Source organism: Engystomops pustulosus, chromosome 7 (assembly GCF_040894005.1).
Source record: "Engystomops pustulosus chromosome 7, aEngPut4.maternal, whole genome shotgun sequence".
Classification (NCBI taxonomy): Eukaryota; Metazoa; Chordata; class Amphibia; order Anura; family Leptodactylidae; genus Engystomops; species Engystomops pustulosus.
In genome coordinates this window covers 126,854,694-126,872,569 of record NC_092417.1, presented here as the reverse complement: position 1 = coordinate 126,872,569, position 17,876 = coordinate 126,854,694, and the positions used below count along the sequence as shown (strand labels likewise).

The following is a 17,876-nucleotide window of genomic DNA, read 5'->3' as shown; positions in this document are numbered from 1 at the left end:
AGATTCAGTACAATGTAGCGAGTTTCCGGCATGCCCCTTGAAAGGTGTGTCCTGAGCCATCTGACGTAAAAGCACCAGGTGTTAGACTGCTTTCATATTTCCACTCTATTTTTAATAGAAGTAGAAAAGATCCTGTTTGTAATTAAGCCCTTTTGGGAAGTGGGTATCCAGGTTTAAAATCCAAAAAGCTTCTCTGGATAAAAGTGCCTTTTTCAGTCCCCGCCTCGTTCAATGGCTATAACCATCATACCACTCATTGCTCCAGCATGAACATCTTTATAATGTTTAGATATACCGGATAAATTTCGGGTGCTAGTAATGGGATTTGCACCTGTGAGGTGTTCACTGATTCAATCTTTCAGTTTACGCACGGTGCATCCCACATATTGCAAGGAACAGTTAGAGCATTGAATTAAATATACTGCATAAGAAAACTCATTATTAATGTACCGTATAAACTCGTGTGGGATGATGGGGTGATTGTCACTGTGGCGCACACTGGTAGTCAAAATTGATTCGGAGAAGTACTCTCCAAATCAATTTTGACTAACAGTGTGCGTCATAGTGACGATCACCCCATGCATCTGATCCAGACCGGTGTGGCTACTGCGCTCTGATGATCCCGTCAACAGGCAGCACGTGATTGGTACTCAGTTCAAGCCTTCCACTAGTGTTGTGCCTGGAACTTGCACAACTATCTGGTGAGCCCAGGCCGGGCTGGCCGCATACGACGGGGGGCAGGCTGGGCACGACAGGCAGGCTGGCTGTATACTATAGGGGGCTGGCTATATACTACTGGGGGCTTGCTGGCTATATACTGAGGGGGTCTGTGATAAATGCCTTTCCCACCCTCAGCTTATACTCGAGTAAATAGGTTTTCCCAGTTTTGGTGGAAAAATTAGGGGTCTCGGCTTATACTCGGGTCGGCTTATACTCGAGTATATACAGCTGTTTTATGCTGTAAACCATATTGCTACAAAGGGAGGAAAACATTTTTTTACTCAAATATTTGCATAAAATTGCAGGAGGTACCCCCGCAACTCCCTTTGGTTTGTAGCCATGAACCTCTAGGTTTGGTGTCAGTGAACATATTAGGAAAAAGAATATCACCCAATGTTCTTGCTTTTGTAGATACAAACGCAACACCACTCTAAGATACTTTTTAGGGTGGTTCATGGTTTAGAATTGGCAGATGTTTCTTTAGAGTTTCAGTTATGGCATAAAATTGGCCACTATATTGAGAGCTAAATGTTAGTCTGGGTCTCTCTTGTGTTAACTATATTGATCACTCTTCTTCTTGAATTTTTTGTATACTATCTTGAACTCAGTCTCTGAATAATGGTATGGAATTCTTGTTTATAACTGCTGTCTGATGTGCATGACCTTTTAGCCCTAATAAAATTCAATAGGGAGATTTTTGATAGTTGAGCATGACAGCTGGAAGCATTGGCGAGGTTGGCTCCGGTCAATAAAATATCTAAAAAAGTTGTCATTGATGTTAAATAGATAAAGTGACCGTCTGTCTCCTGATCCGAATTCCAGACCAGGAGACAGTTGTCTATGCATCTTCCATACTAGGAAATGTCCCGAGTAAATGGGTTTTGTGGAGTATATAGGTATTGTTTTTCCCATAGGGCCATGTAAAGGTTTGCTAGGGAGGGAGAGAAACTAGCTCCCATGAGGCAACCCAACTTTTGGATTTAGAATTAAACAAAAATGTATTGGATAACAAAAAAGTAAGAACCATAGTAATTTATTCTTGTAGTGCACAAACATAGTTACTGTATTTTTGAAGGTAGTATCTTAGTGCTGCATTGGCTAAGTTATGGGGGATGGAAGTGTATAATGCGGTTACATGGCAAGTAAGCCACCCCGATGTGGTGGCCAATCTAAGTTGTAAATCGCGTACATTTCCAGCGTGCTATATGCACAATACACACAGCGCCCATTATCCCCATTGTGTTTGACAAAGGCCCGGGGGAGCGGGGGGGGCGTCCCAAAACTTTCATTATAAATTCTGAATTGCATGGAAAAACAAGTGGTACAGAGCATATTTTTCTGGTTTTAGTCAAAGGTGTTGGATTCCTAGACTGTTGCACACCCATTCACAAGAGGCGCAGACCATTTTTCTACAACAACCAAGTTGTACATAGCATTCAATACAGCTTTAGAGTCTTGTTAAAATCCAGTTAACCGAAAGACTAGTGGCTGTAGTAATATATCCAGCCAGATACCTAGTCTTTCATTGAGAAACCCCTCACTGGACACAATGGGTCTTAGTGGGGGGAGGAAATATAAACGTATGTGATTTGGGTAGGGCATAAAAGGAGGGTATAACAGGATCAGTAGGTAGCAAAAACTGTTTTTTTAATCTAATATGCCCAAATAAACCCCATCATTCAAAAGTAATTTAAGATCATTTGCAATGGTCATAGTGGGATCCGTGGAAAGTCTCTGATATACCTCTGTATTGTTGAGAATATTCCCCACTCCTCTTTGGTAGAGTCCTTTGTCCATAATGATGGTCGGACCTCCCTTGTCTGAAAGGCGTATACATATATTCGGGTTGGCTTTTAATTAAGGAATAGCTCTCTGTTCAAATTGAGTTAAGTTGTTTCTTTGTTGCCATGATCGAGTAATCATTTAATAGCTTTAGTTCCAATTCCACACTTTCCTGGAACATCTCCATTTCACTGGTTCTTGCATTTATAGGATAGAAAGAAGAATTTTTAATAGTAACCATGTGCGAAGTGTTCAGTAAAGATGCAGATTGATGTTCTTCTGTGTCTAGATCTAACATGTTCAAAAGAGTGACATGTGGAATGTGGTTTTGGGGTTATACTTCTCTTGACCTTTATTATTGATCATAGAGTAAATAGAACGAGCATCAAGTGATTCCTCAGTGTCCTGTACTTTAGAAAAATGTTTTAGAAAAAAAGGAATTAGTCTCACCAGTAATTCAGTTTCCATAAGTCCACCATGATGGCCCCTTGGAGGTTGCTTCCCCTTCCTCTTTAGGGACAGGAAATTGAGAGTATTAAAAGGCCCCACCCTCAATCTCCCACCAGTGTTTATCAAATAACTACACCGGTATAGGATCCAACTCAAATTTATTCTGTACGTTAATTTCACATACATGGATAAAACATAAAACTTCTTATACAAGTGGGAGGGAAAAAAATAGGGCCGTCATGGTGGACTTATGGAAACTAAATTACCGGTGAGACTAATTCCTTTTTTCCATATCGTCCCCCATGATGGCCCCCTGGAGACATACCAAATTATGCCCAGTCAGGGAAGGACCACAGCCTGAAGTACTTTCTGGCCGAAGGACAGATTTCTGGAAGTTAGAACATTAAGTCTATTGTGCTTAACAAAGGTAGTATTTGAGCTCCATGTGGCAGCTTTACAAATCTCTTCAATAGAGGCTCCCCCTTCGCTCCGCCCAAGATGTAGACATAGCCCTTGTAGAATGGGCTTTGACTGAAAGCGATAGGGGAACACCTTTGACCTTGTAGCATTCTTTAATGGCTTCAGTAATCCATCGTCCAATTGTGGTTTTTGAAGCCTTCTTGCCTTTATGTTTTCCTGCAAATTGAATGAACAGATTTAAATCATTTCTCCAAGGACCAGATGCTTCAAGATAATTAAGCACTGTACGTCTTACATCCAACAGATGCCATTTCTCCTCCATAGGACTTCTTGGATGCTGGCTAAATGTTGGTAAGACAATCTCTTGGTTCCTATGGAAATTAGAGACAACCTTAGGCAAGAAATTTCTGTCAAGCTTAAGCGTAATCCTATCCTCAGATATAGACAAATAGGGTTCACAGATAGACAAGGCTTGCAACTCACTTAACCTTCTAGCCGATGTGATGGCTATAAGGAAGGCAGTCTTTAAAGTCAAGAGACGCATGTTGTAAGAGTCATTTAGTTCAAAAGGGCTCTCAGTTAGGGCGTCTAAGACTAAAGATAGATCCCATTGAGGGGATGACTCTAACAGTAGGACGTAGACGTGTACAGGCCTGGAAAAATCTTTTAACCCACCTGTGTTCTGCAAGTGCGGTTTCACAGAATGCACTCAGGGCCGAGACCTGGACTTTCAAGGTGCTAGGTCGAAGCCCCTTTTCAAACCCGTCCTGTAGAAAATCAAGGATTTGACATACATTAGGAGAATCCTGATTAGGCATATCCTTAGACCAGGAACAAAACTTTTTCCATATTTTAAGATATATGGGATGAGTTACTGGTTTCCTACTATTTTTAAGGTCTTAATTACCTTATATGATAGTCCCTTCACTTTCAAGAAGGCGCTTTCAGGATCCAGGCTGCCAATTTTAGAAACCCTGGGTTCTGATGCAGGACTGGTCCCTGATGTAGAAGGTCTGGCCTCTCGGGAAGAATGAATGGAAGGTCCACTGCTAACTTCTGAAGAATTGGGAACCAACTCTTCTTCGGCCAGAAGGGTGCGACCAGGATAAGACTGGCTGGACTGATCAACAGCTTCTGCAGCACCTTGCTTACCAACGGGATTGGGGGAAAGGCATATACCAGATCTTGGTTCCAGACCTGTGAGAATGCATCCAGCCCCCAAGGGGCCTCTCTTGGATTTAGTGAGTAGAACTTCTCTACCTTGCAGTTCTTTCTTGAGGCAAACAGATCGATGGCTGGTAACCCCCATCTTGAAATGATCTCCTAAAAGACCTCCTCGTTCAGACTCCACTTGTGTGGAAGGATCTGTGATCTGCTGAGATAATCCGCCACTACATTTTCTGAGCCCTTCCGCCCATGAGAATATTTCCTGGGATATCTTTAGCAGTTCTCTGGATCTGGTTCCGCCCTGCCTTTTTAGATAGGCAACCGTAGTGGTATTGTCTGACATTTTTATGTGATGCCCTTTCAAGTCGTCGGTGCAAGCTTCCAGTGTCTCCAGGACTGCTCTCAATTCTCTTTCGTTTGAAGAGACTTGTTTTCTCTCCCAGGACCAACGACCCTGAACATATTTTCCTGGCAGGAGAGCTCCCCAACCGGAACTGCTGGCTTCCGTCTGAATCTGGATCAATGGCCACTGTATCCATTCCACTCCTCTTTGAAGGTTCCTGGGACTCTTCCACCAATCTAATGACTTTTTAACTTTTGGAGGAATTACCACTGACCAGTGCAAATGGTGATGGTTTCGGTCCCACTTTGAAAGGATCCAGGATTGTAAGGTCCTTGAGTGGTTTTGGCACCAGGCCACACTATGGATACATGATGTCATAGTCCCCAGCATACTCATCGCTGTCCGAACTGACACTGACTTCCTCTTCTGGAAATTTCTGATCTTCCCAAGAAGCTTGTCCACTTTCTCCTGTGGAAGATAGGAGGTTTGTGTTACAGAGTTCAGGGATACCCCTAAAAATTCTTTACCGAGTCTCCGATCAGGAGGAAGTCGTCTAGGTAAGGTACCATGAAGATCTCCTCTGTTCGAAGATATTTCACTATCTCCGCCATGACCTTGGTGAAGATCCGAGGAGCTGAAGAGAGACCAAAGGGTAATGCGGTAAACTGAAAATGAAACTCCTCCCCCGAGGGCGACAACACAGCAAACCGTAAGTATCTGACTCCGGATGAATGGGTACATGGTAGTATGCATCCTTGAGGTCCAAGGTGCATAAAACCACGTTGTGAGATATTAAAGGGGTGGCAGACTTCACCGACTCCAGATTAATCACAAACCTGAAATTTTTGAACAAATGGGTAGCATACACCAAATTCAAAACGAAGGTTCCATTTGGTTTTTTTTATCAGGAATAAGGGAGAATAATGACCCATGTACTGATCACGTTCAGCTTCAGCAGACCGGAAACTTCTTCCCAAAGGAGACCTGTTAATTTGTCTGAGGAGTGCCTGGATAGAACAAACCTGTGAGGGGGTGGTGACACAAACTCTAAAAAATAGCCGTCCTTGATTATTGAGAGCACCCACCTGTTTGAAGTTATGTTCTCCGATTGGGGGTGAAAATTTTTCAATCTTCCCCCCCACTCTGGCGTCATTGCCGTTTTTCTTATTTGTGGAACTGAAGAGGAACTGTTTGCTTTTTCCTCCTCTGGATGTACTCCCAAATCCTTGTCTCCATGCTTGTCTGCCCTTAAATCTCTGCTGATCTCTGGTTGAGTGAAAGCCACGAAAAAACTGTTTGTCTGTTCCTTTGCTTCCGGAAACCCTTTCTTACTGTCAGCTGCTTTATCCAGGATATCATCCAGCTCTGCGCCAAACAAAAACTCCCCAGAAAAAGGAAGGCTACACAACTTAGCCTTAGAACGCACATCTCCTGACCACTGCTTAAGCCAAAGTGCTCTTCTGGTTGCATTTGACAATGCGGCTTCCCTTGCGGAAAAACGAATAGTCTCTGCCGATGTGTCTGCCGATGTGTCTGCTAAAAAGGCTGCTGCTGACTTCAGTAGCGGGATGGAATATAGAATCTCTTCCCTAGACGTACCTTCTCTAAGGTGATCTTCAAGCTGTCTTAACCAAAAGAAAAGAGTGCGAGAAACTGAGGTAGTTGCAACATTAGTTTTAAGAGTCGCCATAGAGGCCTCCCATGCTTTCTTAAGCAGACAGTCTGACTTCCAATCCATAGCATCCTTTAACTGGGTAGAATCCTCAAAGGGTAAATCAGTTTTTTTAACAACTTTGGAAATGGGATCATCAAACTCTGGGCACATTATCCCACATTTTTTTCTCCTCAGGGTCAAATAAACGGTTCCTAAATTCTTTGGGGATTGTTAAACGTCTTTCTGGGTCTTTCCACTCATCTAAAACAAGATCTTTCAGATTTTCAATGATTGGAAAAACTCTCACTTTCTTCCTTCTCAAACCTCCAAACAATTCGTCAACTACTGACCTTTCTTCTACGGTGTCCTCAATATTAAGGGCGTCTCTTAATGCCTTAATAAGCCCATCCATATCTTCATTTGGAAAAAGATGTTTAGGGTCATTAGGTACGGATTGTTGCATGATATCAGACTCCTCCATATCCATTTCATATGAACATGAAGGTTGCTCATCGTCAGTATCTACACATACAGGATTTCCTCTGACTTTCTTATGCGGTGGACTTCTAGAAGCTTTAATCTCCTTACACATCACAACCCTTAATTCATCCATAAATGAAGATTTCTCTTCTATTAATATCTTGTCCAAACAATCCTTGCATAAGCTCTTTTTATATGACACATCAAGCTTTGTATTACACATCTGGCAGCGTTTAGACTGTGCCTTTTTTGGTGTCTCCTTATCACATTCCTTAACTTTCTCCTTGACAAACATGTCCTTCTCCTAATTATAAAAACACAAAACACAGGAGTGATGCTTAATTAAAAAGCCGACTCCCAAACACAGCATATAGTGCCAGTAACATTGGCGTTCAGCCAGATGTCCTACTCACAGAACCCAGGGATATGGAACGATTTTCAGCCTCCTCTGCCATCTTGTTCCCATAGACCTCAGCAGACAGCGACTACACCGCGGTCTTATACATGCTGCCGGCGTCCGACGTCATCTTCCGCGGCCCGTCCCCTAGGCCGTGACGCTGAGGCCTCTGACGTCAGTCCGGGCAAAACCGGAAGTGACGTCGCGCACTGAGGAGACGCTATGTGCCGACTGCCGCGGACTTGCGAACGAGCCGTAGAGCCGCCGACACCTGCCCGATGGTAACCGGAGCCTAAGGACCCCGAGTAGGACTCCCTAAAGAGGCCGGACGAGGGAAGCCCCGGGGGAACAGGCACTCACGAGGGGTATGAGATTCCACCCCCCCCCCCTGGAGGAGAGAGAGGTTTACTCTCAATCCTATCCCTGTAGGGACAGGAAAAACACTGGTGGGAGGTTGAGGGTGGGGCCTTTTAATACTCTCAATTTCCTGTCCCTACAGAGGAAGGGGAAGCAACCTCCAGGGGGCCGTCATGGGGTACAATATGGAAAAATCTTATAAATTTATTGACATACTTGATCATTTGATACAAATTCATGTTGATTGTGGGAGGAAAACTTAGTCCCTTATTCAATACACGTATAACTATAATACTGCCCCCAATATAACTACTATACTAGTGCCCCGATGTACAAGAATAGAACTACAGGCAGTACCCGGGTTACATACAAATTCAACTTAAGAACAAACCTACAGACCCCATCTTGTATGCAAGTCGGAACTGTATATTTTATCATTGTAATCCCAGCCAGAACTTTTTTGGTCTCTGTGACAATTGGATTTTAAAAATGTTGGGTTGTCATAAGACTCAATATTAACACTAAAGCTTCATTACAGACACCTCTGATAACTGTTAAAGCTGATCATTGTAGCCTAGGACTAAAGTACAATAAATTACCAACATCCAGAGGTCCGTTTGTAACTAGGGGTCGTATGCAAGTCGAGTGTTCTTAAGTAGGGGACCACCTGTACTATAATTATGCCCCCTGGGTATACAGCCAGCCAGTCCCCTGTATAAAGCCAGAACCCCCCGCAGCAGTGATAGCTCCTTGCGTGCCGGTGGCTCACAGATTATGACATCAGCTGCTTGCCAACATCAGTCGGCACGTAGCAGTCCGTACCGACCAGACTGACTGCATCAAATGGCGGAGGTTGAATAGGGACTTTTATTTTTATTTTTTGACCAGCCTCAAAGATACCTCAGATTAGTCGGCCCACCGGGTTTTCCCCTGGTGGGTCATATGGCCAGTCCGCCACTGGTCCTGTGTGACCATACTGCACAAGCCTGCTCTATTGCATTGATTGTCTATCCAAAATTCCTTTCAAAGTTTATGGTTTAAAAAAAACATACACAACACAAAGTAATGAAACTAACAAGACAGACATCGCTGGGTGTGCTGTAGTCCGTACTGGACATTCTAGAAACGATCAATTAATAGATACAGTTTTACAGGGCAGTGTAGTAGATCAATTAAAACATGTATCACCGTGTATTTGGTAAGTAATTAGGGGAGCTTTCAGAGGCCTTTTATATGGAAATAATTTCTTCTGTTTATATTTGGATGATCAGAAAAATCTTAAGTGTCAATTGATGCAAATATAACTTGGAAGTGCTGACCTCTTCCTCCAACACACTGATCCTTTAAGCAAAAATGGCGTTAATCAGTAGTCACAAGCCAGACTTGTGCTGCTGGTGCCTGAGGAGTGAAGGTCCCAGGACGAGGGGTATTGAGGGCGACTTCCTCTCCCACTATGTGCCATATCTCAGATGCTGGTGGCAGGAAGGGTGCCATATTAAATTGCCTAGAGGAGCAGGTGCTGGCCACAGCTGCTGCACAACCCGTTCTAGGCTTGTTACAGGTGGAGCTGTTGGGACCAACAGTCCTCTCATGACTGCCATATGATAAGACTAGTACTAAGCCTCTTGGGCCCGGTTGTATCCGCAACCCCTAAAGTTATGTCTCTGCCAATGCATTTCCCAATCTAGGAAGTTTTTATAGTTATTTGTGGTAACATTATGGGCCTCGGCTTATACCTGGTGTGAAGGAAACTGAGACGTTCCAAACCTCTGAAAAGGTCACTTAGTTATCCTTTTATAGACACTCCCAGAACACACAGGTTGTCAGTATGTGGCACAACAATAAACCACAGACCTGAATGGTTATTAAGATCCATCTCACTAAAGGAACCAAGCAGGTAGAATGTATATATGCAAGACTCGGACGTTGGGATTCGTGGATCGAGATAAAAGAGCAACACAGATTAGATATATCTAATTGCCTTAAGGGCACACTAGACAAAACAATATATACGGTAGAGATAAACAGTTACACAGAGTACAAAATACAAGGTAGCACTACAAGTAACAGCAGTTCAGTAAGTTTGTTACCTTGTACGTGGCCTAATGGAACCTGTTAGTCCACACCTCTGCCATGGGTCCCTCCTACCTGTTATTACAACCCGAGCCCTGGAGAAACCATAGCTTCTCAAGGGGAAGTCGTAGTGTCATGGTTCTGGTATTATTGGATACTGGTGAATCTCTGGATTGCATTGATACCAAACCTGACCCATTTGCTATGGTCCTATCCAGAGATATTGTCATCTCTGGACCCAAGTGTGCTAGAGCCCAAGAAATCCCACCACTGATCTCCTGAATATCACAAATCCAAAAATGTATATGTGTTGTGTAAGATGGACCATAACTGTCCCTATTCAACCTATTGGTTTAAGAGGTTTTATGGCCCTTTGTCTGTTTGAGAATATGAGGGGGGGGGGGGGGAGATGAATGTAGACAATTTGACTGCAGAGGTCTTTTGAAGATCGGACAGCTCAATTAGGCCAATTAAGCAAGGGTGGGGAGAAAGAGGGGAACTTGAGGAGGGTCACAATTATTATCATACTTGGGTCGACTCATACTTGAGTTATACTTGAATTATTCTTGACTCATACTTGAATTATTATATTTGGCTACACTTAGATAATGAGTATTTATGTGTAAACTTAAAAATTTTTACTAAGTGGCCATAACACCCAAAATCATAAAAATGTTATACCATACTTCAAACAAAGTCGGAAGGAGAGGACACGATTGGTTTTCTTTTTTTTGACTCGAGTAGAAGCCGAGGTGAGGTTTCTCAGCACATTTTTTGTGCTGAAAAACTCTGCTTATACTCGAGTATATACAGTATATAGCGCATATAAATTAAATTTAGACTCACCTCAAACAAAGCCAGGTTTCGGTCATAGAACTCAACTCCCTTTTGTGAATTTTTGAGAAATGGACTGCTTTCTCTGACGCCATCATAGCCTGCAAGTATACATTTTTAATCATTAATTTAGGCATCTTTACATCGAAAAGACTCAGAAATCAGTTATTAAAATAGAGAATAGAAGCAAAGCAAATAAATCTTGCCTACAATTGAAAAGTGATTTTATCATATAGAACATGCTGTCTGGGCATTAGCAACTGAGCGAATTCCCTTCTGATTTAATGTTATACCACAAGCAAAAAGAGGATTTGGCATTTACATCTGTGCAGGAAGCTAGTTCCAACAACCAGACATAATAGTACATCCTGCTAGTGGCACCGGCTCACAAGCAGTCAAAATTTTAAAAAACTTTCATTTCTACAACAAAATGCCCCAAAATGAACAAACACACACACACACACACATTGCCTGGAGGAGTTGAAGACTGAGTAGGTGCCTCCAAATACAGATTTTGGCGGGGGTGTGGCCTAACGGCAGAGTGAGCTTGAGGTGTATGTTGAGCAGTCCGCTCAGGGAAAACAAAATCGGTCACCATCCACATTTATGGATTAATCCCCTTAGCACTCTGCATTGTACTTGTAATGTTGCGTTGCGATGGGGCAGACCTGCAGTCCGATCAGGACCCCAGGGCTGCCTGCTGGCAATGCCTGAAAGATGATATCTATGATTTCATCTTAAAAGGCACAGTGTCAGCCTGTCCCACATGTCCCACAAAAAAACAAGCCATCAACCAGCACTGTAGACACAAAATTAAAAATCTGGTAAAAAATCTTCATAACATTTATTTAATCCATCAATAAAAAGACAAAAATAGGCGACATACGGTCCAGAGACCCATAGCGACCTACGCGTTTCGAATGATTACATTACATTCTTAACCAATGACCATGATTAAGAATGTAATGTAATCATTCGAAACGCATAGGTCGCTATAGGTCTCTCTGGACCGTATGTCGCCTATTTTTGTCTTTTTATTGATGGATTAAATAAATGTTATGAAGATTTTTTACCAGATGATATAACTTTTGGAGTGCTGGATTTGTACGTCTTTTGGATCTCTGGTTCGTCGCTGTTGATCGACACAGCTTTTCCCTTCCGAGCATCCTCCACCACAACGAGTCTACCTGCCATTGTGAACGTGAGTGAGCTGACCAGGTCTCTTTCTTTTTGTTTGACAAAAGTAAAAATGTCATGCTACTTATAAAGACAGCGATTCAAACATGATTTTTCCCCACATTAGGGTTTTATTTGGCAAATTTAGTAAGACATAAGTATAGTATCCCCGTAATCGTACAATAAAAGTAAAAAAAAAAAACAACAAACAAAAAAAAACACCAGTACAGAATTGATGCTTTCTACTCCTAACCTCGAAAGAAAGTTCATAAATTTTCAACAATAAGTGAGATACCAGCGCCAAAATGGTAACACTGAAAAAGAATCTTGTCCCGCAAAAAAATGCCGTCACATGACCCCAATAACGAAAAAGCTAAAATTTTATAGCCTGCATAATGGGCCAATGAGGAAACTAAAATCCTGGCAGCTGCAGCACGCTCCTTCCCTTCTGCGCCTCGCTGTGCACCCATAAAACAAGTATGAGCCACATGTGGGCTCTGTCTATCTTTTGGAAATGTGTAAATTTTAGGGCTAAATGAACGTATAACCGTCACAATTTGAACATTCTAAATTTCACCTCCATTTTGATTCAATTACTATGAAGATCTCAAGGGGTTAACAATCTTTCTAAAAGCAGTTTCTGATAGTTTGAGTGGTGCAGATTTGAAAATGGGTTGATTATGTTGGGTGGTTTTGATGCCAAATATTTAAAATTTCATTCAAAACCATAATTATCCCCAAAATAGTCAATTCTGAAAATACGGAAAATTTATATTCTTTTTGTAAGCCCCATGACATCAAAATAAATTATTCAGACATTTCAATTATGAAAAATGTAAAGTAAGACATATGGGAAATGTTATTCAGCAACTTATTTAGGTGTTAATCTGCCTGAAAACTCAACGATTTCGAACACGGCAATGATGCCGGCGGCTCCAGAAAGATGACAGCCCATGGGCGCCGCCATCTTACCGCGGATCATCGCATCCCGTGATGTCATCGGGGAGCGGCGATCCATCGCCGTGACAGCCTCGGGTCTTCCAAAAACCCAGGCTGTCTTGTTTTAAGGGAAAATCCCCATATACTGCCATACTGTAGTATTGATAAAATACTATATTGATAGGATCGATGAGACAACCTAGGGTTAAAGTACCCTAGGGAGTCTGAAAAATAGTAAAAAGTAAAAATAAAAAAAAAAGTTTAAAAAATTATAAAAAACCTAAAATATTCAAATCACCCCCCTTTCCCTAGAACTGATATAAATATTAATAAACAGTAAAAATCATAAACACATTAGGTATCCCCACGTCCAAAAATGCCCGATCAAAATATAATAAAGTTTTTTCACTGTGTTTTATACCGTAACGGAAAATATCGCCCAAATTAAAATAAATAAATAAAATACGGGGGGCGTGGCTAGCCAGCGTCTAAGATGGCAGCGTGAATCCAGAGCTCCTGATCCCTGGTGCCGAATACGCTAAATAGCAGTAGCACAAGCTGGCACCGAAGCTCCAAAAACGCTCTGGGAAGGAGCAGAAACCTCCCGCTCCACAACAGAAGCGGAACCGGAGCATCTCCCAACCTCTGGACCGCTACCTGCGACCGATCTCCCCGCCGGCCGAATCTCTGCAGCACGTGCGGCTGCCATTTTCCACAGCAGAGGAGACGGAGAAGGCTGTAGACCGCGGCGCCACGAGGAAGGCAGCAAGCATGTCATCCCCAGAGCAGCGACCGGGCGCCCCGGCTCCACTAATCCACCACCGCTGAAGGGGAAGGGTGAGTCGCCGAAACAGCCGCAATTAACCAGGGTCACAGCGGCAACACCCGGGCAGAGAGCCCCAGAAGCGCAAACAAGAGCCCCGCATGTGGGAAACTCCTCCAGATCCCCAGGCACACCAAAAGGAGAAGGAACAGCGCAGGATAGTCCCCGCATACCAGAACCAGAAAAAGGGAGCAGAAGCCCCCCGAATCCTTCCCTAAGCAATACCCTGTCACAAAGGGGAAAACATACAGCGCAGCTGCGCAGGCTATACACCTGCAGGTGGCCCACCCTATATCCCGAAATCTACCAAATCTACATCTACCAAAGCCTCAAAGAGAAGTAAGAGCATCCCACACTCGGGAACCCCCACAGTGAAGACATGCAAGATGAGGACATCGGGGCCATCCGTCTTTCACTAGATACCAAGACCCATCCCCAGTATTGGCTTAGTCTCCTGAATCACAACCAGGCTCTGAAGGGAAAACATCCCCAATACAAGAGATGACATCTCTACAAGCATATTTACAGAATCTTCCAACTAAAGAGGATTTTAAGATGCTTCTTACCACCCCGATATCTTTGTCCTCTACAGTCCTGGGTGATGACTCTTTGCAGATCAAATTTGAAAGAGCCCATAGGGCACTGTAAGAGTGTGAACCTAGGGGGCGCTGGAGAGCGACCCACAACCAGGGTTGAAAAAGACCTTAACCACTCCCATCCCTGCCCAACTCCACAGGGAGAGCTCACAGCAAGCCAGTGCTGTGTGTCCTGCAGTCAGCAGGAGGACTTGGGACCAGTTGGAGACAGACAGGTGGTCTGTCCCAAGAGGACTGGGATCCAGAAAGGACATTGTTTGGTTGAGCTCACCAAGAGCCAGAGCGCTGAGGAGGAACCCCAGCAATGTTCCTCGAACCAAGAAGGGAGTTAGGGTTCAAGAAGTGAGGTAGTGCCCTAAGTAGAGGCTAAGCTGTTTATTATTTTTGTTCCTGTAAATGTTTTAAAGCTGAATAAAGCCGTTTTCTTTTGGATTGCTGCAAGCTCCTACGTAACTGTTTTTGGAGCTCAGCACCACAAAAGTCTACCTTTGATGCTAAGTTACAGGCACTCAGACCAAAAACGTCAACCGCTAACCCCAGAGACATTATATGTTGCCTGCAAGATTTTGAACTCAAGGAGCGCATAATGTTTGCAGCCAGAAAACACAGAGATGAGATCTTTCAGGGAGCAAAGGTACAGCTATTTCAAGATTTATCCTGGATAATGCTACAGAAAAGAAGACACCTGCGCCCTCTACTGGATATTCTGAGACAGCACAATATAATATACAAATGGGGATACCCACTAGCTCTCACAGCAACTAAAGGAGGAAGATAAGCCACCCTGCGTTCCTACTTTGACCTGGAAAGCTTCTGCAGCACGTGGGATATCCCAGTTGCAAATATTGAGGACTGGGAAATTGCATACCCGCCCCCTACGCCACCACCAGTATGGGACACCGTCCAGAAGAAAAGAAGGAGAAGACCGTCGGGGGGCTTCCAAAGAGGGCCACCACCCTAAGAACACTTTATAACTGAAGTAGTATCCTTTGCAAATTTTCTTTATTAGAGATTCTGTTTAATGTATGGAGCACTGACGCCATATACTGGTGCCTTTACTACACACACACACACACACACACACACAAAGGTGCCAGGGATCAGGGCATTATTGTTTTTTGTACCAGATTTAGTTAACGAGATAGTTGGATAGAAAATTGGTTTTCTTACAAATAGAATTTGCAGAGCGGGGCTTAGACCGCGTATCCCCCTACATAAAGGGTTATACCTGGGTTTCTCTCGAAGGGAAGCCTAGGCCAACCGGCTTCATTCCTGTGCCTAGGCAACAGGGGCAGTTGGTATAGAACCCCACCCAAGGGTGAGAAGGTAGTATATATACTCAAGGGTAGAGACTAAGTCAGCATCGTCTTATTTGTCAAATTTGTCTTGTGACTTCTCACCGCCACATGGTACCCATACCCGCATTGATTATTTTTTCGGGGTTACCCAAATTCTACGCATGTTACACGATGCGGAAGTGGGTTCCATCTCGTGGTCAGACCACGCACCGGTGACATTGAGACTAAGGGACGGGGCGTGGTTTGGCCGCTGCTAGGAATGGCCGCATGAACGAAGAGCTCCGTCTCAACAGTGTGCAGACCAGCAATTTCCCCCTGACACGATAGTCCAGAAGACTATAGAATATGCCAGGAACATTGCTGAATGCGGCGAGCAGAAAACGGAATGGCGGAGGAGCCGGCAACAAGCTAATTAAAGCTCATTTCCCGGGAGACATCTCTCTGTCTCCCCCTTTCCAACTCCGAAAAGCTGGGAAGACTCACCTGCGCAGAGCCTTCCCAATATGGCACCGTCCCCGCCATTAATCCAGGAGGAATATAGCATGCCACCTCTCACTGCAACTACAGGAGAACTCGAACTCCTCCTCCAGTTGCCAGCAGAGGGCGACAAATCACACAAATTCACCCTCCATAAGCCCACTGAAGCAGCGACAGAAAATGTCAGACACAAACACTGCACAAGAGGGTATAACAGCAGGCTCCTCTGAAAGCTCTGAAAGCCCTGATGCCTTTGCAAGGTTCCAGACTTCAAACAAAACAGTCTCAGAAGATATGCTGAAAGCTATGTTAGAAGCCTTTAGATCCTCCCTACACAGAGATCTATCTTGTCTTATAGCTCCATTACAATCAGCTGTAAATGAGTCTAAAATGGAAGAATTTACTAATGCACATAACGACCTAGTAGACTCACATCAAGCACTGGAGGAGAAAATACAAGTCATCCAAGCTAAATTAATAGACTCTGAAGACAGGGACAGAAGAAACAATGTCAAAATTAGGGGGATATCAGAGTTAGTCCCAGGTCATTTACTCAGATCATACGTTCAACAACTAACCAAAACCTTGCTCCCGGACCTAACTGACTATGAACTCAGCATAGATCGGGCTCATAGAGTCCCTAAACCTCTGAATTTACCAGAATCAGTACCAAGAGATACTTCAGCCCGCTTTACATTTTTCCATGTGAAAGAACAACTTCTAACACAATCTAGAAAACTTCAAAGCCTCCCAGCTCCCTATGAAAATCTCAAGCTATTTGTGGACCTCTCAACTGCTACGCTACAAGCCAGAAAGGCTCTCGCTCCAGTAACTGCAATTTTACGAAAACAGGAAATCCCATACAGATGGGGCTTCCCCACAAAAATTCTAATTAGGAAGAACAACACTATCCATGCGGTGAAAACAATTGATGAAGGAATGAACTTGCTGCAATCCTGGCAAATTGGAACTGATCAACCCATCGAAACTCCAAACAAAGGACCTCCTCGGCGGGTGAACCGTGAATGGCAAAAAATTGGGGACTCGTAACTACCAGTGTCAGGTGGTAATGTATTAAATATTAAGTAAATTGTTGAGACGAGATAACTGCTCTTACTCTTCATGTCCACAGTACATATGTCTATCCCTTATGATGCTGCACCTACAGTGATTTATACACATGGTGCACTTGTTGTTGTTTATTGTAACGTCGATATGACGACACCAGTTAAAAAGGTTTTGAATTGTTTTACCTGTTTGTCAACGCCTGTGATATGGGATATAGATAATCCTTTTATTCTAGCCCAAAAAGATAAGATGAATGAGAAAAATGAGGTGATAAAGCTAAATGGGTATATCCAAACAACCCAAAGCATTCAAGATAAATATGTAAATGGGGATTAAGTTAATATCAATAAACGCCAAAAGGTCTCAATAGCCCCTTCAAGAGATCAATGATCTGGAAGGAGGCAGCTCAGCAAAAGGCAGACATTGTGTGTGTTCAGGAGACTCACTTCTCTAAAGATAACCTACCGAAAATGTCCCATTCAAAATTTCCTCTCATTGTACACTCTACTTACACTAAAAAACAAAGAGGTGTTTTAATAGCTTTCAAATCCTCCTTGGCAGTACATATAGAAAAACAAATCATAGACCCAGAAAGCCGCTACATAATCTTAATATGTAAAATAAATAACCTCCAATATACCATAGCCACAATATACGGACCTAATGAGAAACAAAGCTCCTTTATTAAAAAAGTGCTCAAACTGCTAACAAAGGAAAAAAGAGGGTCCCTGATATTATCAGGGGATTTTAATGCAATAAATGAACAATCTTTAGACACTTCTGCACCAGCAAAAACTAAGAACAGATCATTTACCCTAAATG

General features: G+C 43.2%; 1 protein-coding gene across 6 annotated transcripts in view; it reads right to left on the bottom strand.

Annotated features, from left to right (window-relative positions):
- The window catches only part of SLC12A4 (solute carrier family 12 member 4), a 743,054-nt gene that overhangs the window by 679,115 nt on the left and 46,063 nt on the right, over positions 1 to 17,876 (bottom strand). For all 6 annotated transcript variants that reach the window (XM_072117770.1, XM_072117769.1, XM_072117767.1 and 3 more), the window contains exon 2: positions 10,690 to 10,778. In XM_072117770.1, the coding sequence (XP_071973871.1) occupies positions 10,690 to 10,778 (89 nt within the window). The remainder of the gene's footprint in view (positions 1 to 10,689; positions 10,779 to 17,876) is intronic.